Source organism: Emys orbicularis, chromosome 5 (assembly GCF_028017835.1).
Source record: "Emys orbicularis isolate rEmyOrb1 chromosome 5, rEmyOrb1.hap1, whole genome shotgun sequence".
Classification (NCBI taxonomy): Eukaryota; Metazoa; Chordata; order Testudines; family Emydidae; genus Emys; species Emys orbicularis.
In genome coordinates, this window is record NC_088687.1 from 25,969,073 (window position 1) to 25,991,555 (window position 22,483).

General features: G+C 44.2%; 1 protein-coding gene across 2 annotated transcripts in view; it reads right to left on the reverse strand.

Moving 5' to 3' along the window:
- Window positions 1-22,483, reverse strand: part of LOC135878876 (AF4/FMR2 family member 1-like) — a 143,648-nt gene that overhangs the window by 106,981 nt on the left and 14,184 nt on the right. The window contains exon 1 of one of the 2 annotated variants that reach the window (XM_065404598.1): window positions 2,950-3,166. The exons of the other annotated variant lie outside the window; for it this stretch is intronic. Coding sequence (XP_065260670.1) covers window positions 2,950-2,966 — 17 coding nt within the window. The 5' untranslated portion in view covers window positions 2,967-3,166. Of the gene's footprint in view, window positions 1-2,949; window positions 3,167-22,483 lie in introns of those variants that run through there. 2 annotated transcript variants of the gene reach the window in all.

A 22,483-nucleotide genomic window follows, 5' to 3' on the forward strand; every position in this document is an offset into this window, starting at 1 on the left:
CAGTTTTACTCTGCTGACACTTAGGAAAAGTATGAAGAACCAAGTCATTGAAGCATCTAGGCTAGAAACCTGACAAATAAAGTTGGTTATACAGAAATCAATCGCTTAGTTTACTCTCGTTCTTCAGGGAAAGTTACCGGTGGGCAATTCCCTCCCACCCCACCCTCCGGCCACTTTTTAGTACTGTACATACACATTTATTGATTACAGTGATCATCGTTAAAAAGTTCAGCATCCCCAAGAGTTACAACACACTACACTTACCTCTCAAGAACTAGAATAGGAAATAATTGTGGCACCTCTTGGCACATGCTGACTTTTCACTGATGAGCATTGTAATAATGCTCACAACACCCAGTGAGGTTTCCAATGAAGAAACAGTCAGAAGTTCAATGAGCTGCCCAAGGCCACATAACAAGCCAGCAGCACAGCTGGGATTAGAATTTAGGAGTTCTCTGGTTTCCAATCCCACTTCTTTGTTCAACATCCTCCCAAATATGAAGTCACTTGCACATATGGGCATGTGATATATTTCATTTCTTAACAGACTTGTGCACATGGGCAAAAATAGCTCAAATGAAAGACAGGTCACTTACTGAAGCACAAACTAAAAAAAAAAAAAAAAAAAACACTCATGATGTCAAGCCTTTCACTGCACCGTCACCACTCACATCTCCCATGAAATCTTCTCACAGAGGTAAAAGAAAAGAAAATCCAGGGTAATAGATACATTCTAAAATAATACTATGGTTCACTGTCACCCCCTCCACACCAAAGAAAAAGCAGTCCATGACCTTGGATTTCATAAACTCCCTCTCCTATTTAGAAAATAATCTGTCTTCTGTCCTTAAACACTATCTAACACGGGAAAGCCTTCAGCGATTGTCTCCCTCAAAACTAGCCTGTTTGAGAGCTCTCTCTTATCCCAGTGCAGCACACCAGAACTTAAACACAGGAAAGGGGATGAGGAGGGTTATCAAAGGATCTTTTCCATACAGGACACCACAGAATGTCTGCACTGAGGACAGAAATCACTGTTATCCAATATCACCCAAACAGAAATAATATCACCACCACAATGCCATCAAATAAAATGACATGCCTAACTCCTGCTGCCAAAATATAGACACATCCCTTCCACTCCACAAACCAAGTTCTTGCCATGATCCCCTTACACCCACCCAAGATGTCCATAATCACATTTTACCACTTTTCTCCATGTGTGTTGAGGTTGCCTCCTTATAAGCTGTGTTGAAATGGCTTGATATAGCTTTATGGCAGGGAGCCTTAGAGCTCAGCACATGAGAAGAAAATTTGCACAACTCTGACATGGCAGACTTGGGAAGAACACAATTCACTCATCTCATAGTACCCAGCCACATACCCTAGAGTTCACCATTTGAGTACTAACTCAGTCCTGTTCCTTCAGCACCCCACATTAGCTCTGGAAACCCAATGCCTCTCTTATAGGGCACCAGATATCCGTCACCAACTCCAATCCTGTCCTTGTTCGGCCAGTCTGCTGGGACCAGGAGTTAGGCACAGATTTATTTCCCATATAATCCCTTATTTATTTCCCATATAATCACTGTAGAAAATTACAGTGTGACCACTGGGACTTCAAGCATGTCCTTGAACTTGGAATTAAGCCATGCTTTAAGGCCAGCTAGAGGCCCTAAGATTTATGCTAGATCCTCTCTCAGCATGTTGGCATATTAAAGCAATGAACTGATAATGCAGACCTGTAAATCATATTGGTCAGTGATCGCACAGAGGAAAAAAAGTGGAAAGGAAGGCATCTGTATATTAGCAAAGTAATGTAATTTCTGAAGGACAGAACCCCGCATTGTACAGAGACAGACAGACATGTTTAGCTACCAAAATAGTTCAGCTGCTCATAAGGAACTCCCACCTCCATTCCCACCTCCCAAAGCCTCAGTGTTTTCCCCACCATGAAATTGACAATTTCATCAGTTCCTGGTCTCAAATTAGGGAAAGAGTACAGCAGTCAGAAATGCTGCCAGTGCCAAACTTCAGTTTAGATATGCCACCATTGGGGGGAGGGGGCTGTGCTGGGACTATCCCACTGTAAAAGTTTCTCACTTAGGTATTTCTAATATGCCCACCACTGTAGTATAAATGCTAGAAGGCAGGTAAAAGATACACTGTGTTGTGAGGTTTCCTAAGAGAACCATTTCAGCCTGTCAAAAAGAAGCAACACCCAAAACACCGAGTTTGAAAATCTGCTGTAAATAACTCATTTTTTTCCTAACCACAAAATGTAAAATGGGTGCTCTGAGAGCAGCTACCTTTAAGTACAAAAAGATGTTCCTATGCAAGGCTGGGAGGTCTGCCAGGGTTCCTTTCAATGGCACTCAAGTGACAGCAACTAGAGTTAATTATTCTTTTTCACACTCTCCCCTTCACAATCCCACAGCACATTCCCAGCCTTTGCCTACTCAGCAGATTCACATACAAAAACCTGCTACCATTTTAGTCTGATAATTTTTCAGATCAAGGAAAGAAACCAAGTGCAACTGTAATATAGATACAGCTCAGTCACCTTTTACGTGCTCTCACCCTATATAAGCTACCATAAATGCCTTTTTTTGCATTTGGTAAGATGCAGTTTAAGAAAAAGAAGCGAGTGCACAAAGGAGATAATGAAGGAAGTGATAAACTTGCTGCTTTGATAAGGAGAGGTTTGATAAGGAGTTATTAACTCTGTGCATTTCATTAAACTTTCCAATCACAAGTTTATCCTGAAAAGAGATACTGCATTTAACCTTAAAAAGCCACACCGTGAAGAATTGTCATCCAGATACATTTTACCATAATCTGATTTTTAAACTGACTAGCAATCTATAACAGAGGACCATGCAGCTCAATAAGACAACTGGGGGACATTAAAAAACCCCTACAGTGGTAAAAGTTAATTTAATTCCTTACCTTGATTGGGCAGCCATAGTGAAGTTTATAAAGGCAAATGTCTTCTGTCCATGAGACCCTTCCCCCAACTGCCCTCCCTACTCCCCAGCCAAAAATGTATTTCCCATTTGCTGATACGTTTCCTGGTTTCTGTAAATTTACCCACTCCAAAATGTCACTGAACTCGCTATTCCCAAAGAGACAGGTTCCTGAGCTAAGTCTCTCTAGTTCAGTATTGGATTACACTAATTTTGATAGGCATCCGGGCATTCAGGGCCTCCTTTGGCTTGATGCATTCCAAATCTACAGGGAGTTTAACCAGCTACTGAATTTTCAGCTCCCCAGATTCAGCAATTCCAGTCTAAAAGTTTAACACTTCATAAAAAGCTCACCGCATTACTGTAACACATCAGTGTAAATTGTTGTTCTTATTCAGAAAAGAAGCCTTTTTTCCAGCTCTAGTCACAGATGCCTAAACACCCCAGACCTACCCCTTTTCAATAAAGTTTTCATGGTACAATCCACCTCCTTAAATGGACATGTTATTCTGTCAAGGCAAGAAAACTGGAGGATTGGATAAGAAGAGAACAAGCCCAGGTCACTAGCCTATCACGGATGAAATTCACGTTTGTTTTCTCAGCCAGAGACTCCACCTGCATGCTCATAAATGGGCAATGTACAAACACAACAGCTAGAACACAGGGTTCCCTGCTGCTTGGCACTCTAGACATAATTAGTGTGTTTCATGGGATGAGGAGAAAGAGGGCAGAGCAAAGGAATATTGACTAGAGAGCAGGAGGAGGGGAAGGTACTGTTTAGCATGAATTCCTCACTGCCATTTAAGTTTTTTGAAAGCCAACAACAAGAGAAAGGCTTTCATTCTGAGCGTGATATGGATCACACTGTCAACTTTTTAAAGCAAAAACATAACCAGTCCAGAAAGAGAGATTGTTAATGTAAGTTATTTAAAAACGGGATACATAATATAAGTTGCAGGTGGGATCCCAGAATTAGAGAAAAATCGTTTTTTTTCTTTCGTATTAAGACAAAATATAGATTTTCTTTATTTATTCTTTATTTTATTTATTTATGTTGCATGGAGCACAATGCTTTATTGAGACCTTGATTTGTGTACTTGTTCAGTAAAAAAGTAGCACCTGCCCTTTGCTCTGGGTGCTTCTTGACATGTTTTAAAACAATTATAAAAATAGTCTACTCCAGTAATTCCCTTCAACCAATAATTAACACACAATTCCCTTCAATCAATAATTAACACACATAATTTAAGACCCTTACAATCTCCTACAGCGGAAGGTGCATACACAAACACCCGACTCTAACATAAATACCAAGCAAATAGTTTTGTTATGTATTTCCAACATTAAACAACAACAACAAAAGAGTGCTTTGAAAGACTGAGCTGCTACTGAGAAAGTTTTATTTATACAGTATCTTAGAAAAACAGGAAATTCACCATTTGCAACAAAAACAATATATAAAAATATTTAGAACAGGACATAATTTGAAATGGATGACTGAAAACATATCAGAAATGCAAGCAATAGCTATTGTTAAACACTTAGTAGTTTCCATTCTACCCCATTCTCAGTTGCATATAAAACTTTCAGGCAGAAATAATTTTCCATTCCTGCTCAAAGGTGAGAAAGAATCTCTGGAAACTCTGAGCAAAAAAATAGTGCACAGTTCTTTTTGATTATGAAGAGTTTATATGTGGGGAGGAGGTAGATGATATAGTTTTTACATTATACATAAATAAGGGCCTAAATGTTAAAAAGACAGCAGTAATTTCTGGGTGCCCAACTTGAAACACTTTAACAAGGTCTGCGTTGAACATTAAACATTGACAGCCATAGTGATTTTGGCTGTATGTCACTGTCACTAGTCGGTTGGGCCAAGTATTGCAACCTTTACACAAAACAAATAACTAAAGCACTGCACCTGCATCTTCCCCCTTATGATCCACTAAGGGCACCTACTCAGGCTCCCAGCTCCTAAACCAGGACTTCTCTTGGGCTGAGACCCACACCTCTCCCCCTGCTGACCGGGGTTTTTCCAGGCTGCATAGTGCCTTGCCTACACTGTAATATCCCCAGCAAGTCAGGATGCCTAACAGTAGGGTTACCATATTTGTACACTGAAAAAGGAGGACACTCCATGGGGCCCCTGGCCCCACTCCAACTCCGCCCCTTCCCCGCCCCCATTCCAACCCCTTCCCCACCCAAAGTCCCTGTCCCAATTCCACCCCCTCTCTGCCCTATTCACCCCCTTCCCCAAATCCCAGCCCCGCCTCCTCCCCTGAGCTCGCCACATTCCCCCTCCCTCCCAGCCACCCGAAACAGCTGCTTCCTCCCTGGGCTCCCACCACTCTCCAGTCCCTGCGCTCCCGGCTGGGCGCTTCCCCTGTGCAGCAGCAGCCGGAGCCGGGGGGCGGGAAGTTGCTTCGGGCCCCGGGCCTGCCCCCGAGCTGGGCATCCCAGCCCCAGCGCGCTCCCACCTGCGAGGCTGCACCCCAGCCGCAGGCTCCCTCTCTGGCTGGGCTGGAGCAGAGAAGTGCTGTGTGCGTGGCCCGGGCCTTGCCCCTGGGCTCAGGGGAGCCTCCACCCCGCTCCCAGCCGGACCCGGCGAGGCTGCAGCAGCTCAGGCCGGGCAGCTGCGGGAGACGCTGCAACGCGGGCCCTTCCCGTGTGCCGAGAAACTTTCCCCTGCGCAGTAGGACTGCTGAGCATGTTCTAAAGTGTACAGGAGGAGGCAGCCCCGGCTGCACGGACCGCTGGCGGTGGGGCTCCTTGCATGGCCGGGACAGAGGGGGAGACTGATGCTCTGCCAGAGCCGCAGGGAATGCTCGGAGGAGGGAGAAGCAGCCGCGGGTCCCCCGCAGCTACCTGCAGAGACGCCACCGTGGGCGCGGGGTTGCAGCAGCACGGGGGGAAGGGGTTTGCAATCCACAGGCTGCAGCGAGCTGACACCCCAAGAGGAGAGGGGGCAGTGGGTAGGGTTATCATACCTCCGTATTTTCCAGACGTTTATATATATTTAAAAAATCCTCCCGGGCGGTGATTAACAACTAAAAAGCAGGACATGTCCGGGAAAATACGGACGTATGGTAACCCTACCTAACGGCCCAATGTCTGCACTTTGCTTTCTCACTGAAGGCTGTGATCCTGAATGCAGGGGGGGGCGGGGGAGGAGGAGGCGGGGAGTACAGCAGGGTGGGAGTTCAGATGCAGGGGGGGGGGTCTGAGCATCGGGGGGGCCAGATGCACAGCAGTTGGGTGGATATTGGAGCAGCTCCCCATACAGTAACTTCTACCCTCATAAATGAGGAATGATGGGGCAGGAAGTGGGGTGGGGTGCAGAGCCGGGGAGGTTTCTGGGTCTAACCTGGCCCTGGCTGCTCCGTGCAGGGGAAGTGTGCTCCTCCCCCACCCCCAGTCCAGCTGGGACTAGCAGCTGAGCCTGGAACAGGATAGGAGCCATTGGTCAGAGCATGGGGCTGGGGAGAGCTGGGTGCAGGGGGTCTCCAGATGCAGGGAGTGAGGGCTCGGCAGGAGGGTCTGGGTATAGATGCACAGGGTTGGATCTGACCCAGCACTGGCGGGGGGAGTCCCCAGCCTCTTCCCTTCCCCCCGCAGCGATTTACATCTCTGCCAGCTGCTTTGGATGCTCAAAACGACACTTCCACATTGCTGGGGAAGGGCGTGTGGCTGTTCTTGCAGCTTCCCTGTTAGAAAGTCATTTTTCTGCAGGGAAGCAAAGAAATCTGCGGCAGACATGAATGCTGCACGCACACAGTGGTGCTGAATTCCCCCAAGAGTATTACTGGCACAATGAAACACATACTGAAGGTGCAAAGAGGTTAGGTAGGACTGCTGAGCATGTTCTAAAGTGTACAGGCAATAATACTGCTTATCTCTTTACTCTTCAGTAGATCTCAAAGCACTGTACAAAGGAAGTCAGGATCATTTTACAAACGGAGTAAGTGAGGTACCGAGAGATGAAGTGACTTGCCCAAGATTATCCAACAGGCCAGTTCAAAGTCAGGAACAAACCCAGGTCACCTCAGTCCCAGCGCAAGGCTCTATCCGTCAGGCCACCAGTGAAATACTCCACTGAGCCTTGGCAGCTCATCAGCTGGGAAAGAAATAAAACTTCTTCCCCAGTTTCAGAGCCTTAAAGGCCAATAGCTAATGTGAAGGTTAGGCACATGTTTCACCATGTTTTGTACATATTTTTTAAAGTGCTGTATTTTACAGCACTTTATTTGCTCAAAGCACTGTAGACACATTAACTACTTAACCCCACACAATTCCCCAGTAAGGTAAGTAGTATTAGGCTGTAAGGTCTCTTGTGTAGCTGCTCTGTGCTAACCGGAGAGAAATCTTCTATCAGCATAACCAAACCACCCCCAATAAGCGGTGGAAGCTATTTCGGCAGGAGAGGAGTAGGGAAACTAAGGCTATGTCCACACTAGTGTGTTTGTCGGTGAAACTTATGTCAGCCAGGGGTGCGTTTTTTCACACCCCGACTGACAAAAGTTTTACTGACACAAGTGCTAGTGTAGACATAGCCTTAGTTTCCCTATTTCTAAAATGGGGATGGGGCAGAAAGGCAATGTACGCTGCCCAAGGCCACACAGTACGCTGCCCAAGGCCAGCACAAGGACTCAGGACCCCCTCACTCTTACCCCTGTGCACAGTCCTCCATATTGCCTTCTTCAACTTTGAGACTTTCCAAATGCACCCAACCTTGGGCGTCAGTACAATTATTTCCATTAGGGCAACAACAACAACAAAAACCCACATCCACATTCAAGTTTACCCATCACTCCTCCCCCAACAACAATTCATCCCTCTCCCTGAGAAAAGTTGTGGAGGACGAAAATATTCGGAATTTGAGAACAGAAGTTGCTTAACCAGTGAAAGGAACTTTTGTTTTTAAATATAACCAAAAAATGCTGATAATTAAACACACCATTATCATTATTTAGAATGCAGTAGTGCCCAAAGTATGGTAGGGGTTTTCCAAAGACGTGCTCTGTCCTCAGGAGTTATCGTTACAAATAATACCTGAGATCTCCGACAGGAAAAGAAATTGGGGGTGGAAATTTATCATTTTCAGTTTACTTGCACATTTGAAAAGTTGTGTGTGAAACGTTCAGTTTCATCTCTTTGCATGCATCTTTTTTGCAAAGAGAAAAGATTTTTTTTTTTAAAAGGAAAATGTGATATGCTGGAGCAGGTGTAGGTTTCAAGTTGGTGGTTTACGTTTAATGATTTAGGATCTTTTGTTTTTATTTTTATAGCATTTCAGTTCATGTTTAGGACTGTCACAATATCAATAAATAATAACAAACTGTTAGTATCAGTCAAAATTTACCAATCAGCTGGATTTTTAGCATGCAACTCTTTTGTTAAAAAATATTAAAAATTGTCTTGGGCTTTCTCCCCCATGCTAAAAAACCCAAATAATTTTCCAGTATCCTAGACGTAAGATATACTCCTCAAATAATTATGAAATAGGAATTCTAATTGCAAGCAAAGGATTTCTGCTAATACCCATAGAAACCTTTGTTTTCTGGCTAATTAAAGGCTATAGGGAATACTTTATTGCACTCTTTTGTAGTGGCTTCCATCCAAGGATTACAAAAAGCTTTACTCCTGAATTAAGTCCCACTACCTGCTTGGAAGTTAGTGAAGTATCCCCATTTTACAGATGGGTAAACTGTGGCACAAAGTTGTTAAGCAAGTAGCCTAATGTCTGTTACACAGCCATTTTGTGGCAGTGTTGGGATTAGAACATGCCAGTTTACAACTCCAACTACTTCAACCACAAAACCATCCTTCTCCTCAAGGAAACAAACAGTGGCGCAACATGACTTCTAAGACAAGCAGGAACAACCCAGCCACCTTTAATTAAAACCCAGCTTTCCTAATTAAACAGAGGACCAAAGACAATTTATTTTCCAGTACACCTGTGGGGGTGTATATCAAACTTGATAACACTTTTTTTTTTTTTGAAGATTGAGAGAATACCACTAAATTATGTGACCAACTTCCTTTCCTTCGGATCTATTTCAAATCTGCTCAAGAAAGGCCCAGGACTGGAAAAACACGGTGATTCAGGTGTAGATTGAAGGAATACGGGCAGAGCCATATAGGGCATTTTTCACAGTACCTGACTACTCTGCCCCTTTTGAAACCAGCTCTATTATTTCCCCTTGTTTAACAAGCACTCACATTCACTCAAATATATATTTTTAAAAATTCTAGGCAAACCTGTAGGCTGACAAGAAGCACCCTTCTCCATAGATATGTGGCATCAAAGAATTAAGATAAAATTTTCTTCCAATCATAAGTACATGCCTTTTCTGGATATTGATATGCATACACTAACATTCTTTGATATCATGGCATTTAAAGGTCTGTACAATGAAACATGCTATGTTGAGTTGTATTTATAGATCTGATGGACAGCAATGCTGCATACTATATAAAATGCTTATATATGAAAAGGAATTTATATTTTTATTACTTGAATCAGGTATTGTATTTCATAGAATCATAGGATTAGAAAGGACTGCAAGGGTCATCTAGTCTAACCCCCTGCCAAGATGGTCATCTAGTCTAACCCCCTCCGGCAATCGATGGCCAAAATGTTAATATAACAAACTGACATATTGTGATCAATTTTAAACATTGTTAAATCCTTTTTATCATATGTTAATTTGAAGAACACTCATAAGCAATAATAAAAAAAAATACTACCAGGTTTATTTTACACTTCACTGAATTCTTTTCCTGGGAAGAAAATATAAATAAGAGCCTGACATACTGATGTAATTAGGTAAAGAAAATTATTTGTTGTTTATGTTTTCATTCTCCAGGCCACATGAGCACTTTCCACGGTGGAAGCAATTTGCATAATGGAAACAGAGCAGGGAAGAGGCCAGTGGGAATCTCCCTCGTTCCTGGCTATAAACATCCAATAACTTCCAACCAAGCAATGCAAATTTCTTCTTTTAAAAATTATTTACTCTATACCATCCCTGCACATAAAAGCTTACAGACTGAAAAGTCAAATGCCATACAAAAGGTGAGGGGAGAAGAATACATATACTATAGGTGGGGCTGGTGACCAGTCACTTCCCATTATAAGACCCTCTTTTCAAGCTTGTAAAACTTGATCAAACTTTACCTAAGTTTTTCAGCGAAAACAGTCCAGACATTCCTGGGAACACAGGTAGGGAAAAATACATTTTACCCATGTTAAAAATTCTGGTGACCTCTTTGTGAAGGTCTAGTGCACCTATGCTCTGGACCAAGGACTTAAAATTTGGCAGGGGGGCTGGCCTTTTTGTCAGAGATATGTCTTTTGCCATCCCTATGAAAATCCACCCAAATTTGGCCAAGTTATATGCCTCGGAAAAACTGCAATCTGCCCAGTAGAGTCTTGCTAGATTTTTAGTATCTAAGGTCTCCAAAGATTCTGTCTGCACTAGGCATGCTTTAGCTTATGACTGAGAAGGCCACTCTCTGCAGCTTTGGGCTGCTATGGGCCGTGCTAGGTTAAGGCACTGAAACAGAAAGCGGGGAGGGTGTCTCTCTTCTGCTCTTGACCCAGGCAGGAGGAAGCTTCCTGCTTCAAATGCAGAGGGGACAAGAACCAGACCTGGGAGACTGTGACTCAAGAATTTCTTGATGCCAACTGGCAAAAGGGCGGGGGGGAGCTACTGGAATCTCATGAGTTTGGTGTGTATAGTCTAGTTCACCAAAGAACGTCACGTGGTCTCAAATGGAAGCAGGTGTCACACTGGACATCAATATCATTGTGATATGTACATACAGATATCGAGTAAGGAGTTACATGTTCTTAAGAGTCTTTGTATCAAGGTGCTGATCACCAGCAAAGATGAAAAGCAGGTTTTTTGTCAGACAGATGTTTATTCATCTGTTTACATGTAAATTGTCTTTCACAATGGGCTTATCACCAGTCTGAGCTGAATGCAAATAAAGGATCCTCAGAACTTCAGACAGAATCTAACAGGAAAAAAACAGCAGGGGAGAGAACCTTATCTGGAGGTGCACTTCAAAGGGTTGGGAGGCAGAGAAGACATCCAGGCACTCTTCACCAAGGAAATAAAAGCACAGTAGTTTTGCTTCATGAAAAAAGCGTCTCAATCAGGCTTGACTAAAAACACTGGGAGAACTTTGGTCAGATAAAACTTCTTTAGACGGAAGGTTAACCTGTTAGTTAAGTTTAGTCTCTAGAAAGCGTGTTATGATTTTGTTTTAGATGTAACCGTTTCCAATATTCTTTCTTACTATCACTTAAGTGACTCAAGGTCCCTTCCAGTCCTACGATTCTATGAAATCTCTATTATTATTTGACAATAAACTTATCCTTGTTTCACTATAAATATAGCTCAGTGCTGTGGCGTTAAGCTAAGTGCTGGTCCTGAGCTGAATCTTACAAGTCGGTGTTTTCTGTTCCTTTGGGAACTGCGGGCCTGGTAATTCTGTGAGTGTCCAATGGATAAGGGGCTGGACACTGCAGGGAAGGCTCCGAGGACTCAGGGGTTGGTGTGTGCCTGAGAGCAAGTCCTGTGGAGGTCTAGAGGGACCACTTGTGCTGCCAGAGCCTGCTGTTTTCAGGGAGTTGATCCACAGCAGGTACAAGGCTGCCTCACACTAAGGGCAATTGGTGAGGTTCCTTGCCACCCTGGGGAGCGTCACAGGGTAGGGGAGGGTGTATATTAAAACAAGGGCCTTGGAGAGGGGGAAACTGGGACTAGGGAGCCAGAAACAGACACTGGGAAGCAGTACATGTGCCAGAGACTGAGAACCAAAGAGGAGGAAGGAAGAGGGTGGGAGAAGACAAACCTGACAAGTAGACACGGTGCAAGGGGAGAACCATGAGTGGCTGGTTTAAGAGACTGGGACAAGGAGCTGTGGGGTCAGGGGAAAGGAACTAGATGATGAGCCCAAGGAGGGAGACTGGGAGCCATTGGGGACAGAGAAACAGACTGGGCAAGAAGCAGGGGAAGGAAGAACTGGGACTGACAAGGCAAGGAGACTGGGACTGGGAGCAGGGAGGAAAAGGTTGAAGGGGATGCAGGAGAAGAGGTCAAGCTAAGGAGGGAGGAGGAATGGGCACAACAGTCTGTGTCCACCAGAGCACATTCCCCTCCAGAGTCTGGAATAGAACCAATGATTTCTGAGTTTGTCATTTCTCTACTGTCAGCAAGTATGTGTGAAACTCACCGACAAACAGGCTCTCTCATATCCCCCTCTAGTGCTGGGCCACATAGAGGAGGACAACCTACTATCGCTATCAGTTACTCCAACAGCTTAAGTGACAGATGTCCGTGTAATAGATCTAAAGATTCCAACTCTGCTGAAGACCCATGTTGGTGTCAATATAAAGCCATATGATTTGATTTCTGTTTTTGCTTTCTCCTTTTAAAAACCTAAGAAATTACACATAAAAAACTATGTTAAAAAAACACTATTAAAGTACTGTACATAAGTCAAGCACTCAAAAGTTAGGAAATGCCCCAATGAAGGTTGGCTGTGCAACCTTAATTTACCCTCTTCGTGCGTTTGCATAATGATACAGCCTTTAATTACATGATTACACACTATTTTTCCACAGGATGTCTACCTCATTCAGTGCACAAGATGGACCTGCTATAGGGATGAATCACAGCTGTTTAGGAAAGGAGGCTATTATTTGTAAGACACCTGCCTAATTTTTGTATAAGTTGGAAGGTGTGTGGTGAACAAGGCAGGGAATGGCAGAAAAAGAAAACAGTGTCATGTTGAACACTGCCCTTGAAAACTGGATTCTATCCCTGCCTCTGCTACAGAAATCCTATGTGATGCGGGGCAAGTCCCTTAATCTAAACTTTTTACAGGTGGTCCCTATTTGTGTGTTCCACACTTTCTGGGTGCCTGATTTGATACACTAGGATCTGATTTGCAAGAGTGCTGAGCACTTACAGATGGAAAAGAAGTCAATAGGATCTGTGCTATACAATGCTAAGTACTCTGAAAAATCAGGTCCTAGTTATCTCAAACTGCATCCAAAATTAGTGGAAACTTTTGACCTTCATCTCTCTGCCTCAGCTCTTCATCTGTAAAATAAGAATAGCATTGCTTCACCTCACAGGGGTATTGTGAAAATGAATTAATGTTTGTGAAGTACTCAGATAGTATAACAATGAGCCGCACAGAAAAGCCCATGAAACAATTAATAAGTCTGTCTTTAGAGCAGGGTTTGAATCATGTGCAGTAAATAAGGCATGGGGCCACACACTGAACAATGAGGAGAACACAAAATATTGAACAGCTGCTCATTAAGTGAACGCCATCCAGCCTGTGCACTGAATGAGGCAGAGTTCTGTGGAAAAGATATATGATCACATAGTTAAGAGACTGTATCATAGTGCATCAGAGTGGATACAAATATTTTTTTTTATTTAAATTGGAAATTTAAATACTTTTAAAAATTGTATTTAGATTATTGTTTCTTTTTTTAAAATAAGCCTGTTTAAATTTAAATCTGAATTTAATACAAAATATTTTAAGCCCAAAATATATAATTATTATTTAGTTGTAAATGTGACATGTTTTTATATAAGAAGTTCATGTATGCAAAACATTTCAGGTTCTTTTATTTAATACAAATGATTTTTTATATGCTGTTGTGTGTTTAATTAAATTCCAGTTACCATCAGGAAGGCCAAAGCACAATTGGAGTTGCAGCTAGCAAGGGATGTGAAGGATAACAAGAAGGGTTTCTACAGGTATGTGAGCAACAAGAAGGTGGTCAGGAAAAGTGTGGGACTCTTACTGAATGGGGGAGGCAACCTAGTGAAAGACCATGTGGAAAAAGCCGAAGTACTCAATGCTTTTTTTGCCTCAGTCTTCACAGACAAGGTCAGCTCCCAGACTGCTGCATGGGCAGCACAGTATGGGGAGGAGGTGAGTAGCTTTCAGTGGTGAAAGAACAGGTTAAGGACTATTTAGAAAAGCTGGACATGCACAAATCCATGGGGCCGGATGCAATGCATCTGAGGGTGCTGAGGGAGTTGGCTAATGTGATTGCAGAGCCATTGGCCATTATCTTTGAAAATTCATGGCGATCGGGGGAGGTACCGGATGATTGGAAAAAGGCAAATATAGTGCCCATCTTTAAAAAAGGGAAGAAGGTGAATCTGGGGAACTACAGACCAGTCAGCCTCACCTCAGTCCCTGGAAAAATCATAAGGAATACATTTTGAAGCACTTAGAGGAGAGGAAGGCCATCAGGAAAAGTCAACATGGATTCACCAAGGGCAAGTCATGCCTGACCAACCTGGTTGCCTTCTATGATGAGATAGCTGACTCTGTGTATATGGGGAAAGCGGTGGACGTGATATACCTTGACTTTAGCAAAGCTTTTGATACGGTCTCCCACAGTATTCTTGCCAGCAAGTTAAAGAAGTATGGATTGGATGAATGGATTATAAAGGTGGCTAAATTGTCAGGCTCAACAAGTAGTGATCAATGGCTCGATGTCTAGTTTGCAGCTGGTATCAAGTGAAGTGCCCATGGGGTCAGTCCTGGGGCCGGTTTTGTTGAACATCTTCATTAACGATCTGGGTGATGGGATGGACTGCACCCTCAGCAAGTTTGCAGATGACACTAAGCTGGGGGGGAGAGGTAGATAAGCTGGAGGGTAGGGAAAGGGTCCAGAGTGACCTGGACAAAGTGAAGAAGAAATCTGATGAGGTTCAACAAGGACAAGGGCAGAGTCCTGCACTTAGGACTGAAGAATTCCATGCACAGCTACAGACTAGGGACCGACTGGCTAAGCGGCAGTTCTGCAGAAAAGGATCTGGGGGTTACAATGGACCAAAAGCTGGATATGAGTCAACAGTGTGCCCTTGTTGCCAAGAAGACTAATGGCATATTGGGCTGCATTAGTAGGAGCATTGCCACCAGATCGAGGGAAGTGATTATTCCCCTCTATTCTGGACTGGCGAGGTCACATCTGGAGTACTGCGTCCAGTTTTGGGACCCACACCACAGAAAGGATGTGGACAAATTGGGAAGAATCCAACGGAAGGCAACAAAAATGATTAGGGGGCTGGGGCACATGACTTATGAGGAGAGGCTGAGGAACTGCGCTTATTTAGTTTGCAAAAGAGAAGAGTGAGGGGGAATTTGATAGCAGCCTTCAACTACCTGAAGGGGGGTTCCAAAGAGGATGGAGCTAGGCTGTTCTCAGTGGTGGCAAATGACAAAACAAGAAGCAATGGTCTCAAGTTGCAGTGGGGGGAGAGGGGGTCTAGGTTGGATATCAGGAAAAATTATTTCACTAGGAGGGTGGTGAAGCACTGGAATGGGTTACCTAGGGAGGTGGTGGAATCTCCATCCTTAGAGGTTTTTAAGGCCTGGCTTGACAGAGCCCTGGCTGGGATGATTTAGTTGGGGTTGGTCGTGCTTTGAACAGGAGGTTGAGGGAGTTGGACTAGATGGCCTCCTGAGGTCTCTTCCAACCCTAGTCTTCTATGATCCTAATGCAGCTTGACTCAAATCATGAGCAAAAAGTTAATTAGCTAGTAAATAAGAAATACATCACTCACCATTTCCTAACATACTAAACATGTACAATTAATAACAATCTGAAATTATTATCCTATATAATTGCTTAAATAAATGTATATAGTTATAGCGTACCTTCCTAGATAGCAAACAGATCTACCAAATTGTGTAAAGGCTCTATTTAGTTGTAAATCAACATGTTTTAATGGTTATATCACTCAATGAGAATACACCTTTCTTTAGAAAAATAACTGAAACACAAATTGAAAAGTAGATCAAAATGGATTATTTAAATCATTATTTAAATCACTGATTTAAGTCGTCTGCAATGTATATATACAAGGAGGTCGCAGTAAAGTTTCACAGGCAACCTTAATGCTGGTATTTCCTAACTTTTAACTTTGCAATCTTAATAATGTTCTTTTAATATAGTTTTTGTATGGAATATGTGTGTGCACATGTGTGTATAATATATATATATATATGTCTATATAGTAAGATTTCAGGATTGTCATTGGGTGTCACTCTGAACCCTAGAATGCCTGTTGAGAGTCAGTGGGACATGATGGGAAACCGCTAAAACCATGGTTGACAGCTCTTTTTGTTTAGAATATTATCAGGTTCAATCTTCACTAATTCTTAGCCTGTTACCATCCAATTTTTAAATTCTCAGACATTTCCAGCTTTTTTTTTTTACATTTTATGAATTACACCCATACGACAACATGGGCTTTCATCAAGCGTACACATATCCCACTCTGCCCCTTAACCTAGCCTTCTTTAATAGGCCAACATTTTATAGACCTCATGGCAGAGGTGGACATTAAAAAGAAACTCACGTCACATCAGTGCTAGCTGGACATTCCATGCACAAGGGGCAGCGTAAAATAAAGCACACCCCCATCCAAGTACTGACCCATCCTGACCTTGCTCGGTTTATACAGACTTGTGACATGTATCAGACAGTACTTTATTTACAGCCTAGTTATCCAGAAAATTCTGCTTTTTTTTCCCCCTGAAAACATCTGCAGGTTTTACTCAAGTTGTTCATAGAATTTCTGGAGGCCATTCTTTAAGTTACTCATTTTCACTTCCTATGCAGTTTAAGAGGCAATCATTTTTAAGTGACTCTTGCTGCTTCTTCTTGGATCTTACAGTGATATCTGTTTAACATTTAAGAACATCAAGTAGAAGAAAAAAATCTCACTGATTCTCTAGATTGGATAAGGAAATCCTTGGACATCTTTGTTGTCCTTAGTTACCAAGCTGCTAGAATAAACTGATACAGATAATCACTACCTAGAACCAAATACAATATAAATAAATTAAAAAAATTAACAAAGACTTCAATCAGGATCAGGTCCCCATTGTGCTAGGTGCTGTACAAACACAATCGCTTGCTCAGACAGACTCCAACGACTTGACATGTCAATCTAGTGCAAAGTCAGATTCAGTGGCATAAATGGTGCTTTCCCACCAGGGCCCATGAGGTTATGCGGGCCCAACCAATCCGATTGGCACACTGGATAGGACCCATGCGTATGGGACTCTGTATACCCACTATCTGTAGATGTAATTGGATCGTATATGGATTGCCTCCAGTGGACAGAACCCAGGTGTCCGGGGTTGGGGGGGGGGGGCTGTCTGTGCTGGTGCTGCAGGTGATAAACTATGAAGGGTGCTTGGATCTAGCTGCACACGCGTATCCCTGTTCATACCATCACCAGCCTGGCGAAAGGTGATCCACGCTGCAGTACAGAGGGGCTACCAGGGGAGAATGGGTGGTAGTCCCCCACGGCAGGGGAGTGGCTGGGATGGGGGACCCCTCTGGCCCTGGGCACGAGCAGCCAGCAAGGATGCTGTCACGGATCCACAGGATCAGTGCTATATCCCCAGCTTTGGGGCAGTTCTCTGGGAGGAACCCCTTTGATGTGCCAGGTTCGACTGGGTCACACTTTTCCTTCAGGGTGGGCCACATGGTCTCACCGCCTCCTCAGACTGAACCCCTGGGACTTGAGCACTCCTGCTTCATGCTGCGAGCTCTGCTCCGCAAGTCCAACTGAGGCTGACTCCTGGTCAGAGACTTCTACACCCTGCAGGGACTAATGCACAGCAACCAGCATTTGCAGTGATGCTCAAGTGGTGTCTTCAAAACAGGAGGGTTTTTTACTCAGTTGGAACATAGCACTGGAAGTCCTTCAGTTAGCATCATCCATTCTGATCAAACCAGAGCAATTCACCAGCCAAGCTGGAGTGAACTCCATTTTCAGGGTCTGAGTTTCTCTCCCCTTCCTTCGTCAGTTCCCGAGTGAGAGCTTCCGCTTCTTCCAGAGTCCACATTTATTCCCCCACCTTAAGCCTCACAGTCCCCTTTGTTCTCGAGCTGGGGTCTCTGCTAAGTTTCCCTGCTGAGAGGCAGGGAAATCCTCCCCCTCTCTGGGTCCTTGGTTGCTAGGTGTCAATGTCCTTGCATCATCATCAGATTTTCTACTGATATGGGTCCACCTTGGCCAGTCCTTTTTAATGACCCATTCCATCCCCACAGGCAGCTAGATGAGACACACCTATGTCTCTTAGCCTGCCCTAAGAGCAAACAATCCTTTTCCTCCCTACCAGGTAGCCAAGCAAAGTATAGGGGAAACTGAGGCACACATAGGCATCACAAAAAATATTACAAAAAATTCCCACTTAGTCATAGATACATGAACGGGGCATAGAGGGTACTGCAACACCCAGGGGTGCATGGAGGGCCCCAGAGACAGGAGATCCCCCCCCCCCCAGACTGAGTGCAAGGTAAAAGCATTGTCCGCTTTGCATGGGGCAGGGGCGTGGGGAGAACTGGGGAGGATTGGGGGGAGGGAGTGCTGAGGAACTAGATCAGAGCTGGGGTGAGGACTTGGAGCAGAACTAGGAAAATGGGGGGGCTGGATTGGGGATGTGTGGGACTGGGTTTCAGAATTGGGAAGAGGGGCCCTAACTTATTCTTGCACCAGGGTCCTTTGGGTCCTTGTTACACCACTGGTCAGATTATTTAAATTTAAAAGCATCCACTCATTTTAAGGAAAGAAGAGAGGAAGAGAATCCAACCCATGTCCCTAGTTAGAGGAATGAGTGTCATCCATTTTATTAAATACTAATTAGATGAAGTATATAGGTAACCTTTCCATAACACATTCACAGTAAGAGAATATTTGTTTATACAGAGAAAAAGTAGGTCAAATACATGCACCTACCAATTTTTCCAAACATCTCATTATACTTAAGTATTAATAATGTAATGGGTTAAAAAAAATAAAAAAGCATATACACACACCCTCACTCTCACTTCTCAAGAGTCAGTGCTGTCTTAATTAAAAGGTCTTTTCCCAGCTCTGTTTACAAGAATTGCCACCGTTTACCACTGCTGGAGATTCCTTTTCACTCTGAGGTGAAAAGGGTCAGACACATTATGTTTGTGTTTCCAAGTAGCTGAAGCAGACATGCAGTTGCCTTTTTCATTTGCCAAGGGGTTCTCGGCAACAGGTCAGTGAATGACCTTTTCAAAGGAACGAGTTAGCCTTCCGTATGCATCCAATATTATGCCAAGCTGCATTTCTCAAAACCACCAATAATTTCTCAGCAAAATGGGGTCTTGCCCCGTATTTCCTCCAGTGGAATTGCCAAGCAGCCAATCACACTGCCTCCTGCTTTCACTCAGAGGCTGATTCTTTCTTAACTGGATTAATATTTTTCTGATGCTGGAGCACAAACCCCACACAATTACAATCCCAATTACTGTCTGTGGCTTGCTGCTCCTGTGCCCCCAGTCAGGGGGCATGAAATTCAGGACTTAAGCAGTGATCCCTATATGCGGAAATGAAGACCCATTTTATCATTTTACACTTTCTCTTTACAGCAGATTCATCCCTTTAATCACAATACTGGGATCATTCCAGAGTCCTCTCAGTGCTTCTCCTTCCAAACAGCAAAGAGACTGAATTACACACTACTAAGTTGTTAGGCAAGTTCATATTCCCCACACCACAGGTTTTACAGCTAGCAGGAGGCACGCACCCTTACGTTGCTACTATAAGTGTGGGGAGGGGGGTAGGAAGTCACAGAACCTTATACTAGGCTTTGGCTACACTGGCGCTGTACAGCGCTGCAACTTGCTGTGCTCAGGGGTGTGAAAAAACCTGAGCGCAGCGAGTACAGCGCTGTAAAGCGCCAGTGTAATCAGTGCCTGCAGCGCTGCATGCTCGCTCACAGCACTGCAAGCTATTCCCCTCGGAGAGGTGAAGTACATACAGCGCTGCGAGAGCTCTCTCGCAGCGGCGCTGGCTGCGCGACTACACTCGCGCTTCACAGCGCTGCCGCGGCAGCACTGTGAAGTCCCAAGTGTAGCCAAGCCCTAGATAGTCTCCCAGATACAGAAAATAAGGGCTTGTCTACACTGGCACTTTACAGCGCTGCAACTTTCTCGCTCAGGGGTGTGAAAAAACACACCCCTGAGCACTGCAAGATTCAGCACTGTAAAGTGCCTGTGTAGACAATGCACCAGCGCTGGTAGCTATTCCCCTTGTGGAGGTGGATATTTTTTTATAGTGCTGGGAGAGCTCTCTCCCTGCGTTGTCTTATGCTGTGACTACGCGGCAGCGCTTTAACGTTGTTAGTGAAGACATGCCCTAAATCTGTAAATCCCACAATCCTGCTTCCTCAAGGTAGAACTGCAAAGCCAGCAATGCACTGAAACCCAAGAGTGCAAGCAGACATGAAAAGCCAGTTTAACTAGGTAAATAAAGCTGTGGATTAGAGAGACAAGGTGGGTGAGGTAATCTTTTTTTGGATCAACTTCTGTTGGTCTCTCAGAGAAAAGTTTTTTGAGCTTTCACAGAGTTATTCAGGTCTGGTTAACTACAGAGGGATGTAGGTCTGTAGTGTCACAATGAAAAATACCAGGTGAAACAGATTGTTTAGCATAAGTAGCTAACACATATTTTAAGCAACCATTCAACGTGAAGTGGCCTGTTAACACCCCTCCAGTCACATGGGGGGAAAGCAAGAGGGGGACAGCTGAGGCGGGGAGGGAGTTGTTAGTGGGTTACAGATTGTTGTAATAAACCATAAATCCAGTGTCTCTATTCAGTCCATTATTATTAGCATCTAGCAAAATTATGAATTTAAGCTCCCAGGCTTGTCTTTCGAAAGTATTGTGCGGGTTTCCTTGAAGATGAGGAGGGATAGGCCAGATATAGAGTGATCATTTTGTGAAAAGTGTTCACCCAGAGGTGATAGGGTGTTTTTGTCTTTTATCATTTTCCTGTGGAAGTTCATTCATTCCTCCACAAACTCTGAAACATTAAAAACCTCCCTCAAAACACCATCCTTGCCACCACGGATGTCACTTCCCTATACGGCAGGGGTGGCCAAGCCACGGCTCGTGAGCCACATGGGACTCTTTTACAGTTAAAGTGTGGCTTGTGGAGCCCCCCCATGCCTCTCCCCCACATTCTCCGCCTACCAGACTGGGTGTGGGGGAAGCTCAGGGCTTCTGTCCGGTGGCTGGGTGGTGGGGCTTCAACCCCGTGAAGCATGCATGCCAGGGCTTGGGGCTCCTGTGGGTCTGAAGCTCCCCTTGCTACGGGGCTGAAGTTCCGAGTCCCATCAGGCGCTCCCGGCTCTCGTATTATCGTATGCGGCTCGGAGGGTCAGTAAGTTTGGCCACCCCTGCTATACACCAACATCCCTCACAATGACAGCATAACTGCCTGCCTCAAATATTTACAAAACAATGGACCACCCTCAGATATCCACCCCAAACACATCGCCAAACTCATCCATTTCATCCTCACATATAACAAATGTTACATTCAACAACAAAGACTTTGTCCAAACCATGGGAGCAGCCCTGGGTACTAGGATGGCTTCCTAATATGCCAACCTCTTCATGGGCCACAGTGAAGAATTTCTGGGCAAATGCACCACAAAACCAATGATATACCTGAGATACATCCATGATATTTTCATCCTCTGCACAGACGACAAACTCCCTCAGATTTCCAACACAAAACTTCAACAACCACCACCCGTCGTCCATTAAACTCTCTCTCAAACACTACCATACTAATATCAGCTGCCTGGACACCATGATCAGCTTCAAGAATGAAACTCTGCAGACAACCATATATAAGAGAAATCTACGGAACACCACACCAACCTTCATAGATCCAGTAACCACCCCAAATACACCAAGAAATCTGTTATCTACAGCCAGGCACTCAGATACCACAGAATGTATTCAGAGGAAATACACCTTAACACACTCAAAACCGCCTTCAAAAAACAATGACACTACTTCTCTAGTGGATTGCATTATGAGAGAACCTGCTTCAATACAGAAATAAAACCCCCTCCGACTGCACACCCTTAATTGTCACCTACCATCCCACACTGGAACCCATAGAGACTATCAAACAACCACCACCCATACTCAATGGGGACCCAATCCTCAAAAAAAATCTTTCCTGTCCTGAACCCCTCTTCCTTCAAACAACCCCCCCCCCACACACTCTCTCCAAGCTCATCATCAGAAGCAAGCTTCCTGCCAGCACAACCTGCAGACATATCTCCATTGCTACAATGATCAGTACGTTCAAGATCCAGGGGTCCTACGCATCCCTGTCCCAACATGTGGCGTACCTCATCTAGTGCACCAAATGCCCCGACAACAACTATGTGGGTGAAACCAGACAATCACTATACTCTCCAATGAACTCAACTCAGGAAAATGATGAAAGATAGAAACACCCTATCACCTGTGCATGAACACTTTTCACAAAGCCATCACTCTATCTCACCTAGCCAGCCTCATTCTCAAAGGAAACCTGCAGAATACTTTTAAAAGATGAGCCTGGGAGTTTAAATTCATAACTTTGCTAGACGCTAAGCATCATGGACTGAATAGAGAC